The 22,952-nt window shown below is 36.8% G+C and overlaps 2 protein-coding genes across 4 annotated transcripts in view; one reads left to right on the top strand and one right to left on the bottom strand.

Annotated features, from left to right (window-relative positions):
- LOC105842535 (uncharacterized) overlaps nucleotides 1–22,952 on the top strand; it is an 81,243-nt gene that overhangs the window by 34,877 nt on the left and 23,414 nt on the right. Inside the window, exon 1 of one of the 3 annotated variants that reach the window (XM_021352468.3) lies at nucleotides 19,297–19,387. The exons of 1 other annotated variant lie outside the window; for it this stretch is intronic. Coding sequence is in view for 1 of the 2 variants with exons in the window: in XM_038020609.2 (XP_037876537.1) it covers nucleotides 20,720–20,731 (12 nt within the window). In the remaining variant the exon portion in view is untranslated. Of the gene's footprint in view, nucleotides 1–19,296; nucleotides 19,388–20,367; nucleotides 20,732–22,952 lie in introns of those variants that run through there. One more of the 3 variants, XM_038020609.2, reaches the window with a different exon arrangement.
- On the bottom strand, nucleotides 2,576–22,737 carry LOC101736112 (titin homolog). The gene is made up of 8 exons (XM_038020608.2): nucleotides 22,349–22,737; nucleotides 13,923–14,140; nucleotides 12,219–13,739; nucleotides 9,778–12,146; nucleotides 8,897–9,031; nucleotides 7,713–7,853; nucleotides 7,191–7,327; nucleotides 2,576–6,463 (listed from the first exon to the last, which is right to left on the bottom strand). Exons 2-8 carry the CDS (start codon nucleotides 14,136–14,138, stop codon nucleotides 6,300–6,302), a joined length of 4,683 nt encoding a protein of 1,560 aa, XP_037876536.1. The 5' UTR covers nucleotides 14,139–14,140; nucleotides 22,349–22,737; the 3' UTR covers nucleotides 2,576–6,299.

Here is a 22,952-nt window from a genome sequence, read left to right as displayed (position 1 = left end):
GCAAATAAATTGTGTGATTTTTCACGAATACTCCACAAAAGTTGAATAGAAAAATGTTTATTTCAGTATGACTGTCCGTGCCTTATGTTCCATGGGGAGTTGAGAAATCGTTCGAGATTTTTTATTTATTGCTTACATGGGTGGATTAGCTCACAGCCCACCTGGTGTTAGTGGTTACAGGAGCCCATAGACAACTACAATGTAAATGCCGCCATCCACCTTGAGACTAAGTTCTAAGGTCTCAAGTATAGTTACAACGGCTGCCCCACCCTTCAAACCGAAACGCATTACTGCTTCACGGCAGAAATAGGCGGGGTGGTGATACCCACCCGCACGGACTCACAAGAGGTCCTACCACCACTAATTACGCAAATTATAATTTTGCGGGTTTCATTTTTATTACACGATGTTGTTCCTTCACCGTGGAAGTAAATCGTGAACATTTGTTGAGTACGTATTTCATTAGAAAAATTGGTACCAGCCTGAGATTCGAACACCGGTGCATCGCTCAACACAAATGCATCGGACGTCTTATCCGTTAGGCCACGTCGACTTCAGCTGTGTTGATAATTCAGCAAATGTCAAGAATTTTACTGCTATTGACGGAAGAATAATACTAAATGATGTACCTACGTCAGTACTAATCACCACCTGATCTTAATGTGACTGTCAGAACGGGAAACGGTGCGATCGAGACGTACACAAGTCACCAGTGTGCTTAGTTCAAGTGTTTTAACGTTCTCGATAGCGTAAAAGTTAACACAAATTTGTATTCAGTTGGAACAGCGCCCCTAGCGGCAAACGTAAGCAAACGTTCCAACTCCACACACACACTAAGCACACTGAGACCGATAAATCTTAGGATATTAAAATAGTAAATGTCGGAACATTTTTTATTTTGTAAAAATAAACCATAATCAACTCAAAAGTGTATTTTTTTATAACTTCGTTATTTATAATGCACAACTGTTACGTGTAAAGGCATTTGAGTATTAAAATTAGTTATATAATGCGTTTATTTATATTTCGTTCATTAATTATGTTAATAATTATGTTAAATATGTTTTTATATGTATATATTTATGATATGTATATATTTATGTATATCTATATATTTATGTATTTATTTAAGTACGAGTATTTGTATCTATAAATATTATGTATGTTATATATACACATATGTTTAAGTAATATCACCTTCACACTACACCTATCAAGCTTCATCTCTGCACTCCCTTAAGGTAGACTGTTAAAGAATGCCTATGGCATTAAGTCCGCCTTTACACTTTCTAGTATAAGAAGTTATAAATAAATAAATAAATAAATAATTAAATTCTAATTGAGAGCGCGTTCTTAGTTTGTGTCGTGTGTTTGGCGATTGCTGCAAATAGACAGTTATAACTAAAGATACTGTTAGATCGTTTTGTTTAAATGTCAATATATTATATTGTTATAGAAAACTAGATGCACGTACGAGTTTTTGCGTAATAAGATCTCATTTCACAGATTCAAATACCTAGTTCAAAAGATAAAAATCTATGCCACTAACGCCATCTAGCCGGCGCTAATGTAACTTAACCTAACGTATTTGTATCAGAGCCCTGAAGCTGCGGTTCCACTTCGACAAAGCGGCACGACACGAGAACCCTCTCATCGTGGCCTCCGGTACCTACATTCCCGATCCTGCAGACAGAATGGAACGCAGTCGACGTCGCCCCAAACACGTCATTTCGGATCCTCACGATCCACTAACGATGCTTTTAGGTACCTCAAGCACCGGTCATCGTTCTTCGAGTAAATTAACCCTTAGACACCGCCCACTGAGTTTCTCGCCGGATCTTCTCAGTGGGTCGCGTTTCCGATCCGGCGGTAGATTCTGCGAAGCACGGCTCTTGCTAGGGCCAGTGTTAGCAACACTCCGGCTTGAGCCCCGTGAGCTCGCCTTTTTTTTTTATTGCTTAGATGTGTGGACGAGCTCACAGCCCATCTGGTGTTAAGCGGTTACTGGAGCCCATAGACATCTACAACGTAAATGCGCCACACACCTTGAGATATAGTTCTAAGGTCTCAGTATAGTCACAACGGTTGTCCCACCCTTCAAACCGAAACGCATTACTGCTTCACGGCAAAAATAGGCGGGGCGGTGGTACCTACCCGTGCGGACTCACAAGAGGTCCTACCTACCACCAGTAAAAAGAACCTACCTACATGTCAAAGAAAAGCTGAAATAGCCTCAAGGCTATCAACATAGAGGTGAGGAATAAAAAAAACAATTCTTGCAAGCTTAGACATAGTATGATTGTTTTTTTCTTAATTGAATGTCTTTTAGATACGTCAAACGTCAAACTCACCGCCCACCTGGTGTTCACCTTGAAACTTGAACCAAATCTCAATTGCATAGTACAATGCCTGTCACACTTTTCAAACAAGCTACTACTTCGCGGCAGAAATAGGCTAAGTAGTGGTACCTACCCGTGCGGACTCAGAAGAGGTCCTACCACTAGTAAGATGTTTACGAAAATCCACATTCACTTGTACTAATCATTTAGTTTGCGATTAAATAAAAATCAATAAATGTATTTAAAAATACTTTATTTCTCAACATTTTTACGTAAAAAAATCATTCTCACAATGTACTATAATCGTTTCTTTTATGTAACATTGGACTTGAAATATTTTATACACGGTACACGAATATAGACTTTATCGCAAAGACACACTGTTCCAATTCCATTGAAGCGAAGCGCACCCAAACATTACCTAGTAAATTCGTTACTCAATAAATTGCAAACTTTTGCAAACGTGAAGTATGATTTTGCGGATGCCTTTGCCAATTTTCGAATAATGAACGTGAAAAAAAAATACATATACGGGTGATTGAATTATTTAAAAAAAAAAAAAAAAACTAAACACTTAAAACAAAACGAGGCCTTAATTATTACAATCGTTGATCTTTCGAGTATTTTCTACAACACGTTCCTTTCTTTAATAGTTTATTAACAAAATTTACAACACAACACGGATTCATTCGCAGACAACGTTCGTAATCCGAAACGAAACGTCGGCTGCTGACGTGCGTCATAAATGACAGCTGTCAAACCGTTTGGCAAATGAATCCGCTGAAATTTTCTTAGCGAATGCCACAATGCCTTTTTATATGATGAATAAAATCATTTCATGGGTATTCCACATTTTAATCGCCATACACATTTGTTTAATCACTTCCATATTAATCATTCATAGTGGATTCGCATCGAAACAAGACCTAAGCCTAAGCATTAAAATTCAAAAACTTAAATCGTTTTAAGCTAACTTAAAAATAAAAGTGTACAAAGTTTAATAAGTTACAATCACATAAGATAAAACGAACATCATTATTTTGACTAGGCTTTCATTGTATCGAATCGATTCGATGAGTCGATAGGGCGTCGCCGATCACGACAATCGAATAATCGATATTTCTTTAGTCTAGATTTAGGATACGCCAAAAACCGCACGCTACCGATATAATATTTTTGTTTTTTTTTTTCAATAAAATTTGCGACGGTAACAAGTTTCGACATTGATAATGCGAGTTTAGGCATCCTCCTTTGTCACTCGTCCTATCTATGAAAGAGACAGAAGATCCGTTTCCGGAAATGCTCTTTGAAATATTACTAATTAACTGGTACTACGCGTTCAGCTGCATTTTTATTTGATCAACTATTTTATATAGATAGACAAAAATATAAGTTTACCAAAATTATCGATACCAAGGAAATGCGTAAACAATTGATGTTTTCAAATGTACCGTACTATATTACCTCTTCTGCAAAATAGGAACAATACAGTCCAATCATTTGGCACTTATGAATTTCGTGGAAGTTTTGAATTACATTGACGATGAAAAAATAGCTAATTTACTTTTTAGGTCATATTCCCCGATCACGGCTATAACGTTCTTGTATACAATCCAATAAATCGATACCGGGATAATAGTATCCAAAGTTATTTTATTAATTAAAAAAAAACAAGGAAATAAAACTGTTAATTAATATCAGATACTTAAAACTATTTCGTTCTATGCAACATTTTAGAATAAAATTATAGTAAGTAATATTTTTATCGATTTCATTGTTAACGTTAAATACATCGATTATGGTATATCACTATTATTTTTTTAGTAAGGCAATAATTTCAAGCGTAATTCACTAACTGGTTTTTTTTTTAATTGTTTGTCTATATATGGTTTTTGTTCAATTCTAATACAAAGTTTTGATGTTAATATGTACATACATTTGAATTTTTTTTTTTTTTTTTTTTTTTTATTGCTTAGATGTGTGGACGAGCTCACAGCCCACCTGGTGTTAAGTGGTTACTGGAACCCATAGACATCTACAACGTAAATGCGCCACTCAGCTTGAGATATAAGTTGTAAGGTCTCAGTATAGTTACAGCGGCTGCCCCACCCTTCAAACCGAAACGCATTACTGCTTCACGGCAGAAATAGGCAGGGCGGTGGTACCTACCCGCGCGGACTCACAACAGGTCCTACCACCAGTAATTACGCAAATTAAAATTTTGCGGGTTTCACTTTTATTACACGATGTTATTCCTTCACCGTGGAAGTCAATCGTAAACATTTGTTGAGTACGTATTTCATTAGAAAAATTGGTACCCGCCTGTGGGATTCGAACACCGGTGCATCGCTTCAACACGAATGCACCGGACGTCTTATCTTTTAGGCCACGACGACTTGAATACTAAATATGTGCGCTTACTGTGGTGTCTTCTAGCTTTTTTTTGGGTTTTCTCGAAAAGGCAGATTCGAAAAGCCGATTTCCAAAAAGTTCTAAAACCATTAGGTTTTATTCAGCTATTTAAAATATGAATCGTCACGATTTTAATAGATAGTTATGGGATGATTATTTTCGTTTGTTATCCTTGCACCGGTTGCTTAGTCGATATAGAAAAAAGGAAATTGGAAAACGTAAGTGAATTGCGAAATAACGAACCGACGGACAAAACGGTTGGCGACTATTTAACTTGATATATATGATTGTAATTCTCGATTCCTTAATGTTTAATTTAAAAAAAAACCTTGAAAAGCTACGATTCTTACTTTACGAGACTTGTCTTGTTCTTTATTTTGTTTTATTAAAAAAAAAAAAAACATAAAAGTAAAGCTTGGTTAGCAATGGTAACGGTTAGCTGTCGATTACAAACGAATATTTACATTAAAAACTTAAATTTTAAGAATACAAAACAACAAAAAAAAGCTACTGCAGAAATACGAGGTAGGCCGTTATTTTTACTTCTTGTTTTTTATTTTATTTTTTTTATTTTTAATATTTACAAGTGTGTGTAATGCGGAAAAACAATTAAGACTATACAAGGACTAACTAAAGAGATGAGCAAAATTCACTAAAGAAACACGTCTTTTTTTCGATTCGCCATTTACCTTGACAGATGTCAAATCTGACACCTGTCAGTTACGTCACTTTACTTCTATACTACGCGATTAGTATTTTGATTTTCCCAACAAACGAATCTAAGAACGATTTTAACGGACATAACATAATAATATTATGATTTAAATCGTTAATCGATATTAATTAACGTATATTTTGCTTCACTTATGATATGATTTTTTTTTTTACATTTTCGATCTTAAATTATAATTTTATTTTTACAGGTACGTTTTCCTATTACATTCAAACGATCATTTACAAACGCAATTTTTCAACAGATTTATCGATTTAAAAAAAAATAACAATGTCTATAGAGCTTCGAAAACAAACACTTATAACGTTCACTTCACATTCGTAATGCAACTAAAATAGAATCGATTATTTCAAATCAGTCTGTGGTGTGGCAACACTGACGCGTCGCAGCCGGGGTGACCGTGTTCCGCGGCAGAATCCGTGACGTCACAACGCTTTCGTCACAGCCTCGTCCCGGTTATCGCTGGCTAAATGCTAGCTCCGGTCCCGAGCTCAGACCGGTCATCGTTCTCGTCGAATCCGTCGCTCGCGACGAAGGGCTCGACGAGTAAAATCACCCATAGACACAGCCCACCGAGTTTCTCGCCTGATCTTCTTAGTGGGTCCCATTTCCGATCCGGTGGTAGATTCTGCGAAGCACGGCTAACGCTAGGGTTCGTGTTAGCAACGTCGTCAGGTTGGAGCCCCGTGAGCTCACCTACTAGTTAAGGTTACGCTGACATAGCCTCTCAAGGCTCTCAGCTTAGGTAGGAAAAAAGAAAAGGGCTCAGAGCCACACAGAGCACTCGTCCAGGGGAGTGTGGACCGCGGCGACCGTCAAGGCTTGGTGGCGTCGCCGCGCTTCTTCTCGCTCTTCCGCTGGCTCAGCTTCTTCTTCATCTCGAGGAGCATCTGCTCGAAGGACATGTCGTCGGTGCGCCGCGCCGGGATCGCGGCCTGACCGTGGAACGCGCTCTCCGTGTACTTAGCTTCGAGTCCGTCTGTCGAATAATAACATAATCACTACATAGTATAAAACAAAGTCACTTTCTCTGTCGCTATATCTGTCTGTCCGTATGTATGATAAACTTTTAAAACTACGCAACGGATTTTGATGCAGTTTTTCTTAATAGATAGAGTGATTGAAGTGGAAGGTTTATATGTATAATAACATCCATTAAATAGTGGAGAAATCAATAATAAATTACAGTTTCCGAAGCGAAGCGAGGGCGGGTCGCTAGTATTTATATTTAAATAAAGTCGAATAGAGAAACTCCTTTTCTTTTAAAATCGGTTAAAAAAGTTCTTTTTTTGTGTTCTTTCAAAATATCGTTAACAAAACAACATCAACGTAAAATGAATCTTAATCTACGGATATTAGTGACCAAAGTCGAAAATGTGTGCGGTTCGCATATATATTATGGAACCTTCAGATGTATTCAGTCTCTATTGTTTTCCTTGCCTATTTTGTCACAGTCGCCTAGTTAGACTAAGGCGGTGACCGGCGCTTGAGAGGCCTAAACGCACCGAGAGTGGATCCGGGAGATCCGACAAGACATGTCTTTGACGACAGCGGCTTTGCTTTGCACCGTCGTCCGGATATGGGTCTCTTTCACTCGCAGTCTCACGCATATACGTCTCTCTTTCTAGAGTCGATTTCTCGTTTCATAGAGTTTCAAATCACAGCGGTGCTATATAGATAGGTTTGGCTCCAGCGCCGTAGCTCACCCAGGTCGGCGTAGCTCTGTCTGCAGAAGGCCCTCCTGCCGCCGAAGCCAACGTCGTACTGAGGGAAGGCGGCGGCCGCCTCCACCGCGCTCCACGCGTCCCTCGCCCTCTGGTACGTCACGAACCCGTAACGAGACCTGTGAACGTCCGGAAATAACAAACCTTTTAGTATTTACAACAAAACAATCAACAGCAACCAAGGTTTTTTACTGGTGGTAGGACGACTTGGGTCCGCGCGGGTAGGTACCACAGCCCTGCCGATTTCTGCCGTGAAGCAGTAATGCGTTTCAGTTTGAAGGGCGGGGCAGTCGTTGCTGTACTGACACTTTAGAACTCATGTCTCGAGGTGAGTGGCGGCATTTACGTGGTAGATGTCTATGGGCTCCGGTAACCACTTAACACCAGGTGGGCCGTGTGCTCGTCCACCCGTCTATGCAATAAAAATAAAAAATTATGGAAATAGTTTAAATGTACAGTTACTTGCATTCATTTTATTAAATACATAAATATTATAATACATACCCATCCTCTTTGCTGTGAAGCCTGACTTCAATGACCGGTCCGTATTTAACGAACTGACTCCGCAGGGTAGACTTCGTTATGTCCTTCTCTAACCTACCGACGAACACTATCCGTCTCTCTTCGACGGGCGTATTGCTGTCTCTGTTTAACAAACAAGACATTTGTGTCAAAATATTTAATTATTTTAAACTAGCGATCCGCTTCGCTTCGGTAACTGTAATTTATTGCTGATCTTATTGAATCTTAATGGCAGATTTTTTTTCTTCTTACTTGACATGTATCGTTATATTTTGGGTAATTCACACCATATACATATTTATAAATTATAGCCTATGTGTTATTCTGTTACTTCTGTTAGGCTATATTATTGTGAAGTTTCATCAGAATCCATTCAGCAGTTTTTGAGTGAAAGAGTAACAAACATATGTACGTTCTTACAAAATTTTACATATCCAATATTAGTAGGGTTACCGTGGATTTCTCATTTACAAGGTAACTAGGTTTAAGGGCCTCGGTAATGGGCCCCGACTTTGTGGGGTCATTCCTGACATTCGTGACAGTTACCACTTAAGACCGGCTAAACATTAATATGGTCATCTACCATCGGAAATAGTCATAATAATAAGGAAGCTATGGCTACTCCCCGAGGCCAAAAAGGGCTTTGATCTTGCAAGTCAAGTCGTTAAATCACATTACATTGCTTACTCTTCAAAAGCAGGTAATTATGTCATATTCCAGCAATGTCTTTGATATATTTTTTAATATGTATTGTATTTATATTCCAATAATATCATTTATTTATATTATAAAAATAGGAAACAATTTTTGAATACTCTACAGTTTTGCAGATACAGGCGAGGTTAAGCAAAATATTATTACTGGTGGTAGGACCTCTTGTGAGTCCGCGCGGGTAGGTAGGGCGGGTAAGGTAGGCAGTAATGCGTTTCGGTTTGAAGGGCGGGGCAGCCGTTGTAACTATACTGAGACCTTAGAACTTATATCTCAAGGTGGGTGGCGCATTTATGTCATAGATGTCTATGGACTTCGGTAACCACTTAACACCAGGTGGGCTGCAAGCTGGGATGCACCATCCCACATGGATGGACCATCTAAGCAATAAAAAAAAAACAATAGAAGTATTTTAATCATATCTTTGAAAAATAAGAGATACATTCGATGCATACCTATCCTCAGAGCTGTAGCTCCTGTAAGCTTTCTTCGTGTAGTTCTCGTCTGGTTTGTAAGTGCTGGACGAGCGCGGCGAGTTTGCGGACTTGCGGGAACTACTCGACGAACTGCTGGAAGACGATGATGATGAACTGGAAGCACAAAAGACAAGAAACGTAAATAAAAAAAAAAACTTATAATTCAACCGGCAGAGAAGCCACATTGTCTTCTCGCATTAAAACTGTATAATCTCAAAACTTACTAATTTCACAGGAGACTGTTTTAAAGGCTTAACATATTGTGATATTATTAATTTTAATCATCTTTGCAACATTTATTTTTTATTTTTAATTGTCTGTCTATTAAAGTAAAATAAAATTATGTATTATGTGTTAATAGTAGTCAAAAAATAGGAAAACTAAAAAAAAAAAAACTAAACTGCGCTCTTTTGACACAGTATTTATGAGAAAAATGATGGAATTGGTGATACCAAATGATTCCGCATATTAACTCAATTTCGAATATTTTAGGAAATTGTACACTTTTAATGCGAAAAGACGACACGACAAGTTTTCAATATATTTCCAGAGAGCTTATTATAAGACTTATATGTTACATTATTGGAAGAATATAATGAAATATTCTAAACAGCTAGAACATATTATACTTTTGAAATAAAATATAAATAATTGAATGGTCAGTACCATCTCATCTACGAGCCATAACCAGACTGACTCTCCCTCGAACACGATTTTGTTTATAGTTATTACAGTATTGTCTACACCACGGTACCAACAAATGCCGGTAGATGCCGCCGACCAAATCCAGTAACCTTGGGATCGTATAAATTACTGCTTGAATGCCCTCATTCATACCACATAAACCCTATTTAACTCACCTAGATGAAGAATCAGAGCTTTCGGACACAGTAGATTTCCTAAGTGGAGGTGTGGCCGAGTTAAGTTTTTTCTCATTAACATTGTTATTAATCTGAGGACTCGATTTTGGCCTTTTAATTGGCGTCAACGACCTACTTCTCGGTCTGGACACCGATTTTGATTGTTTTTCTTTTTTAGCTGAGGGAGATCTCCGTCTGCGGGAGCTTGATCTGCCTTTGGCAGTATAAGGTGAGTCCGAACGTCTGAAGCGCTTGTATCCCCCTCTTGAACGAGATCTGCTCTTGCTTATAGATCTGTGCCTCCTTCTCCTGCTCCTAGACCTCGATCTCCGTCTATGTTTGGCGTCGTATCTCTCTTTGGACCTAGAACGTCTAGAATCTTTCTTCTCTATCCTATCTGGTCTAGATTTGACAATATCAGTCTTTTCTTTCCTCTTAGTGCTGTTATCACTCGACACCGACATGTCACTGTCATTTCTCCTTCTGTTCGTGTTATCTGCGATTGATTCACTTTGGGCTGGTATCGGATCGGTTTGAACTATGCTACTGGAAGACTTTGGTTTCCTTCTACCTTTGACCAAGTGTAAGATAACTTTATCTTCGCCGTGCTCAGCTTTGGGGTCATAGTCACGGATTATGGAGACAGAGGCGACTGTTTGTTCTTTGTGCTGTGGGGATTTAGATTTGCAGCGTCTAACTTCATGTGGCTTTTCAACTATTTCGCCTGGGGCCTTCTTCATGACCACGTCTTGTATACTAGCAAATAACGAATTACTAGATATCTTAGTTTCAACTTGTTTCTCGACGCTTTTCAATGTCGCGGTAATGTCTTTGTATCTATCCTTGTCGATTTTTGATTCGTGTTTGCAATCATCGTTTAGATTCCGTTTGTCTTTCTTCACACTATCAAAAACGTTTTGCTTCAAAACGTGATCAGATTTCTTAATTTTAAAGTTAATTAGACATTTAGAGCCTTTTGGTGGTGAACTGGATTTTCGTTTTTCAGTTTTTATCCTCTTTTCAGCGTCCATTTCTTTGAATACGTTTTCATCAGTATTAACACCGACGCTGACTAAAATGATCTCTTCGTAATTAGGTGATAGTTGCGGTTTTACCGGCACAGGTAATGCTTCGGGGGCAGTCATCTTAGATATTTGCAACATCTCATCCTCACTGATCAGAGGTTTCAATTCAAGAATATCGACTTTTGGAATTTTACTCATGACAATATCTTCATCTCGCTTACGCATTGCCTCGGCTTTATGCTTTCTCGAATTCATGAGTATCTTTCTAGACGCTTCTTTAATAGGATCGAATATTTTCTTGGGCGCTTCGTTTTGCGTTTTGTGCGTGTTTGTGTTGTTGGTGTTCGGAGGTGTCCGGGGCACAGCGTACTTTAGCTTATCTAAGCAAGATGGACTCGGCATGTCCGGGAATATGGCCTCGGGACTGACCGTCGTAGAACTATTGTTCGAACTCACACCCCTCCGCAATTTATACTCTTGCAGATTTAGCTTTTTCTTCTTCAGTGGTTGTTCCAATTCCTTCTTGACAGCCTCTTCCGCGATTTTGGTCATCTCTTCGTCAAACGGCCTTTTCTCTGCTTTGACTTGAATCACTTGAGGTACTTGGACATCTTGCTTATTACTAAAAAGTGCTGTATAAAAATGTTCCTCTCTTGGACGGGATTCTTCCTTAACAGTCACAGTCTCTGTGTTACTATTTTTTTTGTTTTCGTGCCTATCTACTTCTTTAATTTTTTCTTGCTTAATATTTACAGTTTTACTAACATCGTTACATTTTTTATCACTAACACTAGACTTACACTTTTCTAAGTTTTTATCTTTCTGAGAGTCTTTAAAATCACAGTTCAATATTACTTCAGATTTATTTTTAATTGTTAACTTAATGCTACCGTTCGTTTTTTGACTACTCGGAGTATCACTAGCTTTTGAAGCTTTTTTAGAAATCACAGTATTTTTATGTTTATCTTTGACACTTTCTTCGGGCACAACGTGTGGAGGCGAAAGTTTTTTACGACAATTAGATTGAACGGGCGACTTTATAGGTTGCTTTATGACTTTTTTGCGCAAGTTCACGTCGTCACTTTGATTAGTCACTTTTTTTTGTTTATTATCACTTTTTTCTGTTTCCTCGTCACTGCTCAAATGGTAAACTACTTTTTTGTTTTTGCACGACCTGTGCCTCGAGTTGAGTATTCGACTGTTGCTGGACAGCACCTCGGGTTTGAGAAGACTCTGTCCGCCCCTCACACTAGGGAGACTGTGTCGCTTTTTCGAAGAGCAGTAATCGTGGTCAGAGTGAACCGGACTAGGAGACCTTATCACCTTGTTTATGGTCGACGGCATCTGCAATACGTTTAACTTTTGAATACATTTCTTTGATGTACCCAATGGGTAATTAGATAGGAAAGTACTTACCAGTATTTGCCGCATTTTGTTCTTGTTCAGCTGGACACCGGCATCCTGAAGTCGCATACCGTTGGTCAGGCTGTATTTCGATGATTTAGGCTTCTCCTCAGCCTTAACAACTGTCCTCTTCTTTGTGTTTAGTTTCTCTGTAGCCTCGAATTGTTCTAACAAGGAATTCAAGTTGTTGGCTTCCAAAACTGGTATAGAAGAATCATTACACGATTCGACGTCAACGAAATCGTCAACTTCGATTTTTGATTCCACCTCCTTTTTTATCTTTGTTTTTTCTATACAAAAGTCTAGAACAGTTGGTGTGACGACTGGTACTGGTGCCACCGGCTTCCTCTTCAAAATAACTGGAGGTTCAATTTTTGTTGTTACAATTTTAACTTTTGGAATCGCAGGTTCAATTTTTGGATCGAGCGGTTTCTCGATTTCCATATCCTGATGACTAAGATCATCTTCGTACCTCTCGGATTCTTTGTGTTCCGTTTTGCTTGTGATCAGGAAGCTGTTTATGTCATCATCGGTCAGCGTGCGTGGCATATCATCGCTTTTGTCGGTAAGATCAGACTTGTCTTTATCATTGTCGAATGTGAGATCCGACAGGTCTAAGTTTAGATCTTCAAAACTTAGGCATGTTTTAGTATCGTCTATGTCTAATATACTCTGCATGGGTGACTGTGGAACTGAGCAAGATTTCTGTATACTCCTGAATTTAGCATAAGACATATCCTCTAGGAGATATCTCTTCAATTCCTCAATGTTAGGTAGCACCTCCAAATCATTGATGGAAACGTCTCCATTGTTCTCAGGCTTCGAAACTGATGCAGTCGCTTCGGGCGTTCCCACTGTCTCTGTTTTGACGAAAAACTCGTCCACATTAGGAAGAGGCTCTTTCTTAATTGGTTCTTTGACAAGAAATTCGTCAATGTTAGGTGTTATTTCAGGAATCGACTCCGCCGGTTTGGTTTTAACAAAAAACTCATCAACATCAGGTATCGGCGTCGGTGGTTTCTCTTTGATGAAATATTCATCGACATCATTCACGACCGGTTCGTCTGTATTTAGTATGCTACCGTTCTTGAGTAAAAACTCTTCCACATTTGATTCGATTGGCGTCGACAACATGTCCATGACACGCCTCCTTATATCAGTAGCTGGTTGTACAAAGTTAACTTTGTAATTGTTATCTTCCTCCACAGCCTCAGTTTCATTTTCATTTGCATTATCAGAATCTTTCTCTTCGTCTGATGATGCTTCGAGTAAATCTAAATCTGGGTTGACAGTGTATACCGTGATGACATCGTAATCATGTCCTTCAACAAGCGTATCATCGCTTCCTACAATTGCAGCATGCACATTTCTTAACCCTGGAGCTATCGCCTCCTCATCATCGTCGTCGTCGTCCACGTCAACGTCTTCCACGTTGATTTCCTGCACGACAATGTTGTCTTCATCATCAAGGTCTTCATCGTGAGAGCTTTCTTCATCAGATGTTGTGTCGTGGCTTGTTTGTGTTGTGTTTATCTGAAAAATAAATCCTTTCATGAATCGTAGCCGCCTTCTTTTCATTGTTCAAGTACATTTTTGATTTCAGAAATAGAAGACACGTCAGCTCGAAATTTACCTCACGTTCCTCAATACACAGCCCTGCAAGTTTACTGAATTATTAGTCTTTCGATAAACCAGGTTAAGGATTAAGCTACCTACCACCTGATTCTGGCACCAGTCGTTAACGTTGCTGTCGTCGGAGCGCGTCCTATCCACGTAACCGCCATGCTGGGCCGCGATACGAGAATAGTCCGGGCTGTTGTGATTGTAGCTGCCCTCCGATGAAGAAAGGGAATCGCTCTTCGCTCTCATCACCTTGTGACCGATCGTCCGGTACCGTGCCTGGTGATATGTGTTCAGTATGTGGGACTCCATATCTGGAACGAGATTTTTAATCATTACTTTCGGATCACCCTATTTTGCGAAATGGTAATACATGTATAAACATCTTTTTTTTCGAAATACACAAACGTAAAAGACATATATCGTGGTATGATAAAATCTAACATACAGATTTTGTTAATTTGCATTATTACGGGTGCATGTGACTAAGAGCTGTATGGAAACGGTAGTACAAAATAGAGGGGGAAGAGGTCGACCGAAGAAGACATAGATGGAATGTGTGAATATTAGAGAGAGAGGAGTGAGTGTTGAGATGACGGCTGATAGAAAGGAATGAAAGAGAAAAATTTGCTGTGCCGACCCCACCTAGGGATGGGATAAGGTGGAGAAAACGAACCAGCATTAGGGTGCTGAGGTGCTTTGAGCTTATATAAGCCTCAGATATACCTCCACTGTGCTTATAAGCCTTATAAAGCATATTCTCATTGACGACAAACTAATGATGCCACGACAGGTCTTGAGGACCACAGGTTTTGAGTCCATAGTAAATTAGTGTTAACTTTATCCATCCCCTTCAAAATCAATATTATAACAGTCGAAATAATCTTGCGCCGAGAAAAGAGGAAACTTGTTTTTTTTTTATTGCTTAGATGGTTGGACGAGCTCACAGCCCACCTGGTGTTAAGTGGTTACTGGACCCCATAGACATCTACACCGTAAATGCGCCACCCACCTTGAGATATAAGTTCTAAGGTCTCAAGTACTAGTCAAACTGTGAGGCCTAAGATTTTTAATCTATCCGTTGCCTCTTCATACAAAATTTGAAAAGCTTACCGGGTATTTTTACCTGAGCCTCGCCGGATTTCGAAATATCGTTGCAGAATCATGATTTTACAACAAAATTTGCCAAATCAGAAATGAAAGATATAACGAAAAAGGGCATATTTGAATTAAACAAAAGGCAGATCAATCAAATCAAACACGATGTTTGGGAAAGTATTTTTTTTTTCTTCTCGCAAACCACAAAGACGACATACTTAATAGTTCGTAAAGAAAATATAAAAGGAAAAGTGCAGCACGAAAACGATATATTAAGTATTTTGAAAATGTATGTGGCATTAATTTTTTTGTTATTTTTTTTTATTGCGCTTTTAGGCAGACGAGAGTACGGCCCACCTGATGGTGAGTGGTTACCGTCGCCCATGGACTTTAGCAATGCCAGGGGCAGAGCCAAGCCGCTGCCTACCGTAATTTTCGTGTTAATATTTCGAGCAAAACATTTACTTTTGTGGCTCAAAGGGGCAACTATCGTTACTATACGATTGTCGTACTTCTGAGAATGGTATTTTTTTGTATCCCTACAATATGCGTGAAGACTATAGCCTCTGATTCCTTTTTATTTGTATAAACGAAACACGCGATTTTAAACCTTAATGTCATCGCATATAGATTGAAAATGAACGCTTTGCAGCTGAAATAGAGATTATGGTACTAACTATATAGTAAAATCTAAATGTTTGCTTCAGAGACACAGGCATAATCTACACGTCCCTAATAACTCTTCAATTTATTTATTAACACATAAAAATGTCTATCGGCTCAAGACCTTAATGACAAAAAATTTACATTCTAGTTATTTACAATTTATACTATTTCCAAAATGAATAGAAGATAAATGACCTTTAAACGTCCAAGAACACAAACTAGACATTCAGTAAAATAAATACAAAACAACTGCTCATTATATGTACATTGTTTTTGGGATAATTATGATGTAACATTATTTAGTTTCTCTGATAACTAAACCAACACGTCATACCTACTATACATAACGTGACCATTTTTTTTCGTGTTAAGCGAGACGGCTACGGAATTTTGGTATATAAATAAATACATATATAGGGTATGTCGGGGTAAGCTGTAATATTTAAGTGGAAAATTAAAAATCATTTGAAATAATTTATTATGGTATTCTTACCCTCACTGACATCTTATTCAACTTGCCTTTAAAATAATATTTATAAATAATTTCGCAAAAAAGCTACCTTTCTACAGTAAAATTAGAGTTACTTTAGTATGTATTTTGTAATACAATAAGGATTTGGGATAAGTAAGTATTCCGGAAGTTTCTAATAAACACATCCACAATGGATAAATGAAAGCGGGACATTTTTGTTTTCGTTGGGGACAGCGGGCCGGACAGCCTGAGAGCGGGACAATCTCGCCCTTTTTTTTCCCTACCTAAGCTGATAGCCTTGAGAGGCTATATCAGCGGAACCTTAACTAGTAGGTGAGCTCACGGGGCTCAAACCTGACGACGTTGCTAACACGAACCCTAGCAAGAGCCGTGCTTCGCAGAATCTACCACCGGATCGGAAACGCGACCCACTGAGAAGATCCGGCGAGAAACTCAGTGGGCTGTGTCTGAGCGTTAATTTACTCGTCGAGCCCTTCGTCGCAAGCGACGGGTTCGACGAGAACGGTGACCGGTGCTTGAGGTACCTAAAAGCACCTATCTCGTCCCAAGCGGGACGTATGGTCACGTTGACTATACAGAGCGTCCAGCTGCTATGCGACGCAGCGGAAACTGCTATTTGTACTACCACAGGTATTTTTTGCTATATATGGCATAAGGTTTTTTTTTCCTACCTAATCGTTGGTAGGCTAAGGGGCTATTCCAACTTCACGCGGACCGGTAGGTGAGCTCACGGGCTTAACCTGAGAGATTTTTTTTCCTACCTAAGCTGAGAGCCTTGAGAGGCTAGCTATTTCAGCGTAACCTTAACTAATAGGTGAGCTCACGAGGCTCAAACCTGACGACGTTGCTAACACGAACCTTAGCAAGAGCCGTGCTTCGCAGAATCTACCTGAGAGAATTGCCAACACTAGCCCTAGCAAGAGCAGTGCTGGGTTTCTCGCCCGATCTTCTCAGTGGGTCGCGTTTCCGATACAGTGGTAGATTCGGCGAAGCACTGCCCTTGCTAGGGCCAGTGTTAGCATCACTCCGATTTGAGCCCCGAGAGATCACCTACTAGTTAAGGTTACGCTTAAATAGCCTCTCAAGGCTATCAGCTTAGGTAGGAAAAAAAAAGGTAAATCTGCTAACGGATCGGAATCGCGACCCACTGAGAAAGTCCGGCAAAAAACTCAGTGGCTTGTGTCTCTGGGCTAATTTGTACTTCGAAACCTTCGTTGCAGTCGACGAGTTCGACGAGGATGATGATCGGGTAAGGTTATGAAAACAAGGACTAAGAATATTAGCACGTCAAAAAAAACTGTTTTTTTTTTTTTTTCAGAAATTTATCTGAATTTATATCTAATGAGCGGCTCCCGCAACAATTAAAAACAATAAATGAGAGTATCATTTCGTTTGATTTTAATAATCACAGAAATAATATAAATACTTTTTTTTATATTCATCATCATCATCATCATTATCATCAATGAAAATACCTTTATTATTACACTATAATCTTGCATGATACTAAAACGAAAATAAAAATCGAAAAAACGAGAATCGAATAATTACATAGAAAAAAGAAAAAGAAATACATACTTAATTACAAGAAAATTAAAGAATTTTACAACATAAATCATTTCGGATTTCCGTGTAATTTGAAATTTAATTCAATGTAAAGATAAAATTCATGTGGTAAACAAAATGTTTGATTGTGTATTAAAATTTCATAAGTATTAAATAACAACCATGTTTTGAAGTAAACTAATATGTTGAGTGACGCAAACGTTAAAAAATCATGTGTTTACATTATTGGATTACTGGATACCGAATGAAGAAATCCATATTGATATTAAATTTCACTGGTTGATATAAATGTATTACAGAGACTATTACTGATTAGTTAAAATAAATGAAATATATCCACAGTTTACTTTTTTTGTCTCAATGGGAAACCTCGGCCATCTGATTGTTTCATAATTACTGTAACATTATAGATATACAACTTAATCTACGCTAACCACACTGGACTCATAGGAATATATTTATATTTGATATTTGATTTTTTTTTTATTCCTACCTATGCTGACTGCCTTGAGAGGCCATTTTAGCGTAACCCTAACAAGTAGGTGAGCCTCCGGTGCTCAAACCTGGCGACGTTGCTAACATTACTCGCCCGGCCCTTCGTCGCAAACGACGGGTTCGACGTCACAAAACCGAAAACGACCTCAGAGTGGATTCAACCTTTGTATTAAACCTAGCATGTTTAATATGTACAATTAGACAATTTGTTCAATAGCATCTTAAATGATAATAACATAATGAAAAATAACTCAAAGCTAACATGAATGACATGTTTGAGTCCTATAAGGTTTTCGATTACATCTGGAAGTGCTGACTAAAACTTTTAAATATAGACTTTGGACATTGAAGCTTCACATTATTGTTGATCACTTCAATCAATATCTGACATTAAATGAAAGTATAATTTCCCATGACGAAACTACAGTTGAAACAATTTTCTGTTAACAGATTGTTATTGAAACTACTTTATTACTAAATATGACCAATAGGAGCAGACTTTTTTTAGTAGGCTTTTATTAGCTTCAGAGATATGTATGTTTGTAACGGAGTCTTTGAACATGATTTTGACCCCCTTCAAAACGTCGGATTAACTCGAGATTTGGTATACTCATTAAGGACCGATGACAATTCAATATTTAAAAAAAAGATTAAAGATTTTTTTTTTAAAAAAAATTGAAATTCAACTAACTACTATTAAAATTCAAACTAAGAATGAAAAATAAATAATAATTTAAAAAAACTAACAAAACACGCTTTTGTAGAAAATCCAACTAAAAAATAGAAAATAAATTTTAATAAATTTGATTTAAAAATACTTAGTGTATGAAAAATGATTTTATTGTTAAAAAAGGGTGGGGTGCATAGTATCATTAGTAATAAATATTTTATGAACAGATATGAGCAGAAGGGTTATTTTGATAAAATCCTGAAGGGCAACCCACCGCTTTTTTACAATAAATCATTTTTTCTTACACTATTTTTAATTGAAATTTACCAAAAAAAAATTTTTTTTTTAATTGGATTTTCTATAAAAGTGTATTTTGTTAGTTTTTTTTAAACTATTATTTATTTGATATTTTAGAGCCAAAGCCATCATATTTTGATAAATACTCATACTTTAAAAAAAGTAGATCTTTTTTGACATTCTTGTCAGCTTTGTCAGTCATCAGTGATGTAAATGACATAAAGCAAAAAATAAAAATTAAAGAGTAAAAAAAAATACCTCAAGAAATTAGAAAAGGTAAATAATATTCATGTCTGGTTTTGTGAATAGCATTTTAATAGAGATAGTCAATTCGTTTTTTCAAAAGGAAGAAGCCCGTTTCTAGTGATCCACTTATTAATAATACCTATATAGTTTTCATTCATCTTTAAATAATGACATTTTAAATAATTGAAACTTATTCTGTTGTTATTAACCTCTTCCACTGTTCTTTTCTAATCACTGATACTTTTTATTAAAACTGAACAAATATATAGTAGGTTAATAAAAATAAAAACAATAAGTTAATATAAAATTGTGTAACCTTTTATATTACTAAAAACTTTAAACCATTTAAATTACATACAAGTATTTATTTATTATTAGTATTTATTTATTTACTTATAAAAATCAATGCCATGTGTATGCTTGTGCTGAGAACAACATATTAAGCTATAAACATTTATTGAAAAATACACAGCACATTGTTCATATTGTTAATTTTTTTCATCATTAAATATCGTGTCCATTTCTAATTTCAATTCATTAAAGGTCTAATATTATACAAGGCACGGAAATTAATTTTCTGCATATATAATATTAGTACTAGTGATATAATTTTATATTAATTCAGTTAATATTAGATATAGTTAAGACAAATTAAAAATAATGATAAGGATTTAAGATGTAAATGGAAGATTAGCAATAAATAATAAGGGTACATCTTCAAAAAGAAAATACATTGCTCAGTAAAAAGTATTCAACCTCGACTTCTATATTTTAACTTTTGCTTAACTTAAAAAATTAAATCATTTTGAAACATGATATTTTGTTATTCATATTATATTACTCCCAAAATTATTGTATTCAAAATTTATTTGAACTGCTCGAAAAAGAGGCATGCAATGATTAAATAAAAGTATCAAGTTCAGAAGCAATCTATCAATTTATCTTATCAAACATATTGATAAATAACTGTAACTAGATGCTTGGGTTTGTATGCATAATTCTACTATAACACTACATTCAAAGTTATTATCTGTAAGTTCAAAGAAAGAGGAGAACAAATCACTAGTTAATTAAAACACAAACAGAAAATTTAATGTCTATGGATCAGTTGATGAGTGTCCGTTGAAGCAACCGCAAATTTTAGAAATAGATATAGATTTGAGGCTGCAATTCTTCTTCTTGCCCTTATCCCTCATTTCATGGGGTCGGCACAGCATTTTCTCTTATCACGCTGCCAATGGATTTGGCCTGTTTTACTACAAGCCAGTTTCGGGGCTGCATTTATTGAACTATTTATTTACTGTTGTGATTTTTTATGAGATAGCAGATATTCAGCAGAAAACTTAGAATCGACAGTAAGAAATGTACATATCAGTAAGTAACGGTTTTATGTGTAAGTAATGTAGGTATGTGTTTTTTTTAAATATGGTACTATTAATAGTACACCACAATCGCTTTTTGTGATAAGACTACTTATTGTACAAATGTATTTTGTATGTGTGTATGTACTTGTCAATTTTTTTTTTAATGTTGTGTTTTGATGTGCAATAAAATATATTATCTCTCTCTCTCTAAGAAAAATACTATAAGTAATAGAATATTGTTTAGTTAGTAAAATAGGGGCATGTGTGAAGTAACTTGCTTCTAGGGTGTAATTCTAAGACAGCTTCTTATGGGCGGAAGACCTGTGTAACCACAAATATTTTTCAATATTTTGTGTAAATACATTTATCTGAATAGAAGAACTACCTTCTAAAATATCACATAAGCCATGACTACTTAAAAGACATTTTCTTTTTTGGATGAAAACTATATTTTTTTTTTCTCGTTTACTTACTTTTAAATAGAATGTTCAAATTTGAAAGTGAAATTGAATATATAGAATTTGACTGTAAGTATGAGTTATGTGATACCATTACATGAGTGTTTCGTTATAAGTTATCAATATTCATTTTGGGTAATACTGAATGTATTCATGTTTGCGTAAAACAATAAACAATTTTAACTGATAACAACAATCACTGATTAGTAAGTTACAAATCAAATATTTGTGAACATTATAATTTTGAGTTTCTTTCTTCTTTCTATTTCTATTATTGTTCTTAAAATATATTTTTATTGCCTATTTATAAGATTTATGCTTTAAATATACCTAGATCTAACAAGTCTAAGGCATGACAGGCAAGACATTTCATACAGATTTATTTAATATATAGATATTATATAGAAGACTATTGTTTTTGTATTCAAAATAGACCATGTCAATTTACAATCTCTGGCTAGACCAATATTGTAGAACGATTACAAGTGCAGCTCATTTTCACACTCAAAACTGTTAACAATCTATTGGATGGACATTGTTTACAATTTAATGTAAACACATCACATCCCCACACTAAGCCCAAGTATAATCAAGATTCGCGTTATCACCGACTCCGCTCCTAATCCGATGACATGTCACCGAACGCGATAAGGACCAAAATAATCTGTCATAACCATGTGTGAAAGTAAGCGAATCACGTGATTAGCGAGTTAATCGCGCGTATCGGACACGGGCAGGGTTAAAAACACCTGAACAACCACGATGTGGAGCGCTCTGAGACAAAGTAACGGTCCGCCCGTCGAATCCGAATAGCTTGCAAAAAATGCACCGATTAACAACTAACTTTTAGGTTAGGTTCTCATACAATGATTTTCAGCGTCGTAATGTTGTTTTGATATTACGAAAGTTATATAAACAGTGATCTAAGATATTTCAAAAGTTTTAAGAGTGTTTTTAAGCTATTAAACAAAAAACAAACAATACTGGCACGACATAATCACCCGCGCAAACCTAACCTTGATTTAGCCTGCCCGATAGTTTTGTAGTTCAAGGTCTAATGAAAAAACTGAAAAGTCACATGAAGCAGTTACACAAACAAAATTGAAACATCATTGCGACCCGCGCAGAAATCTATTTTAAGACAAACAACAGACGAAAAAAGCACTAACCTTACAACCTCGACTGACTGCTTTATCCATGTAACTATTTTTTCGGCAATCACAAGCCGATAACACACTAAACAGAACACAGAATTCACACTTATATGTTTATAAACACTTTTAAAACACAGCACACTAAAATTATACAAGTATATTCGTAAAAATCAACACTTTTCACAAAACATCACATGCGAACTTCACGACAGCAAAATCTTTGTGTTGCTACTGTTCAAAATCTAAAGTGTCAAACTGACATAAAGGTATTGCTGACTAATAAAAGAGCACCGTATCTCCGGTGGGACGATGAAGTCGCACCCGTCACTATACTGCCATACAATTTTAGAGCAGTAAATTAACGCGTTCAGACTTCTGATACCTAGAACGAACTGAAGCAGACTGAAGACTGCAATAAGGAGTAAACAATGCTAAAAAAAATTACGCCGTGTTACCCCCACTCCTCCGCACAAGCACATAATAGATACCAATCCGTCCCAACCCCAACTACCTGAGTAGTTATTGTAATTAAAACAATTTAAACTTCGACGCAGATTCTTTGAAAGTCTTATTGTTTTCACTACAACAGAATATTTATAAAAAATTCTTAGGAAACAAA

The sequence above is a fragment of the Bombyx mori genome, chromosome 26, assembly GCF_030269925.1.
Source record: "Bombyx mori chromosome 26, ASM3026992v2".
Lineage (NCBI taxonomy): Eukaryota > Metazoa > Arthropoda > Insecta > Lepidoptera > Bombycidae > Bombyx > Bombyx mori.
This window is presented reverse-complemented; position numbering and strand designations above follow the sequence as displayed.

Bases quoted from the DNA above. Each gene is read 5' to 3' on its own strand.
- LOC101736112 (XM_038020608.2), bottom strand. From the start codon at position 14,138: ATGGAGTCCCACATACTGAACACATATCACCAGGCACGGTACCGGACG. The intron at 13,740-13,922 runs GTAGGTAGCTTA...TTTATTTTTCAG, and splicing joins ACTGGTGCCAGAATCAGGTG to ATAAACACAACACAAACAAG. The intron at 7,328-7,712 runs GTATGTATTATA...GGACGTTCACAG, and splicing joins CTTCACAGCAAAGAGGATGG to GTCTCGTTACGGGTTCGTGA.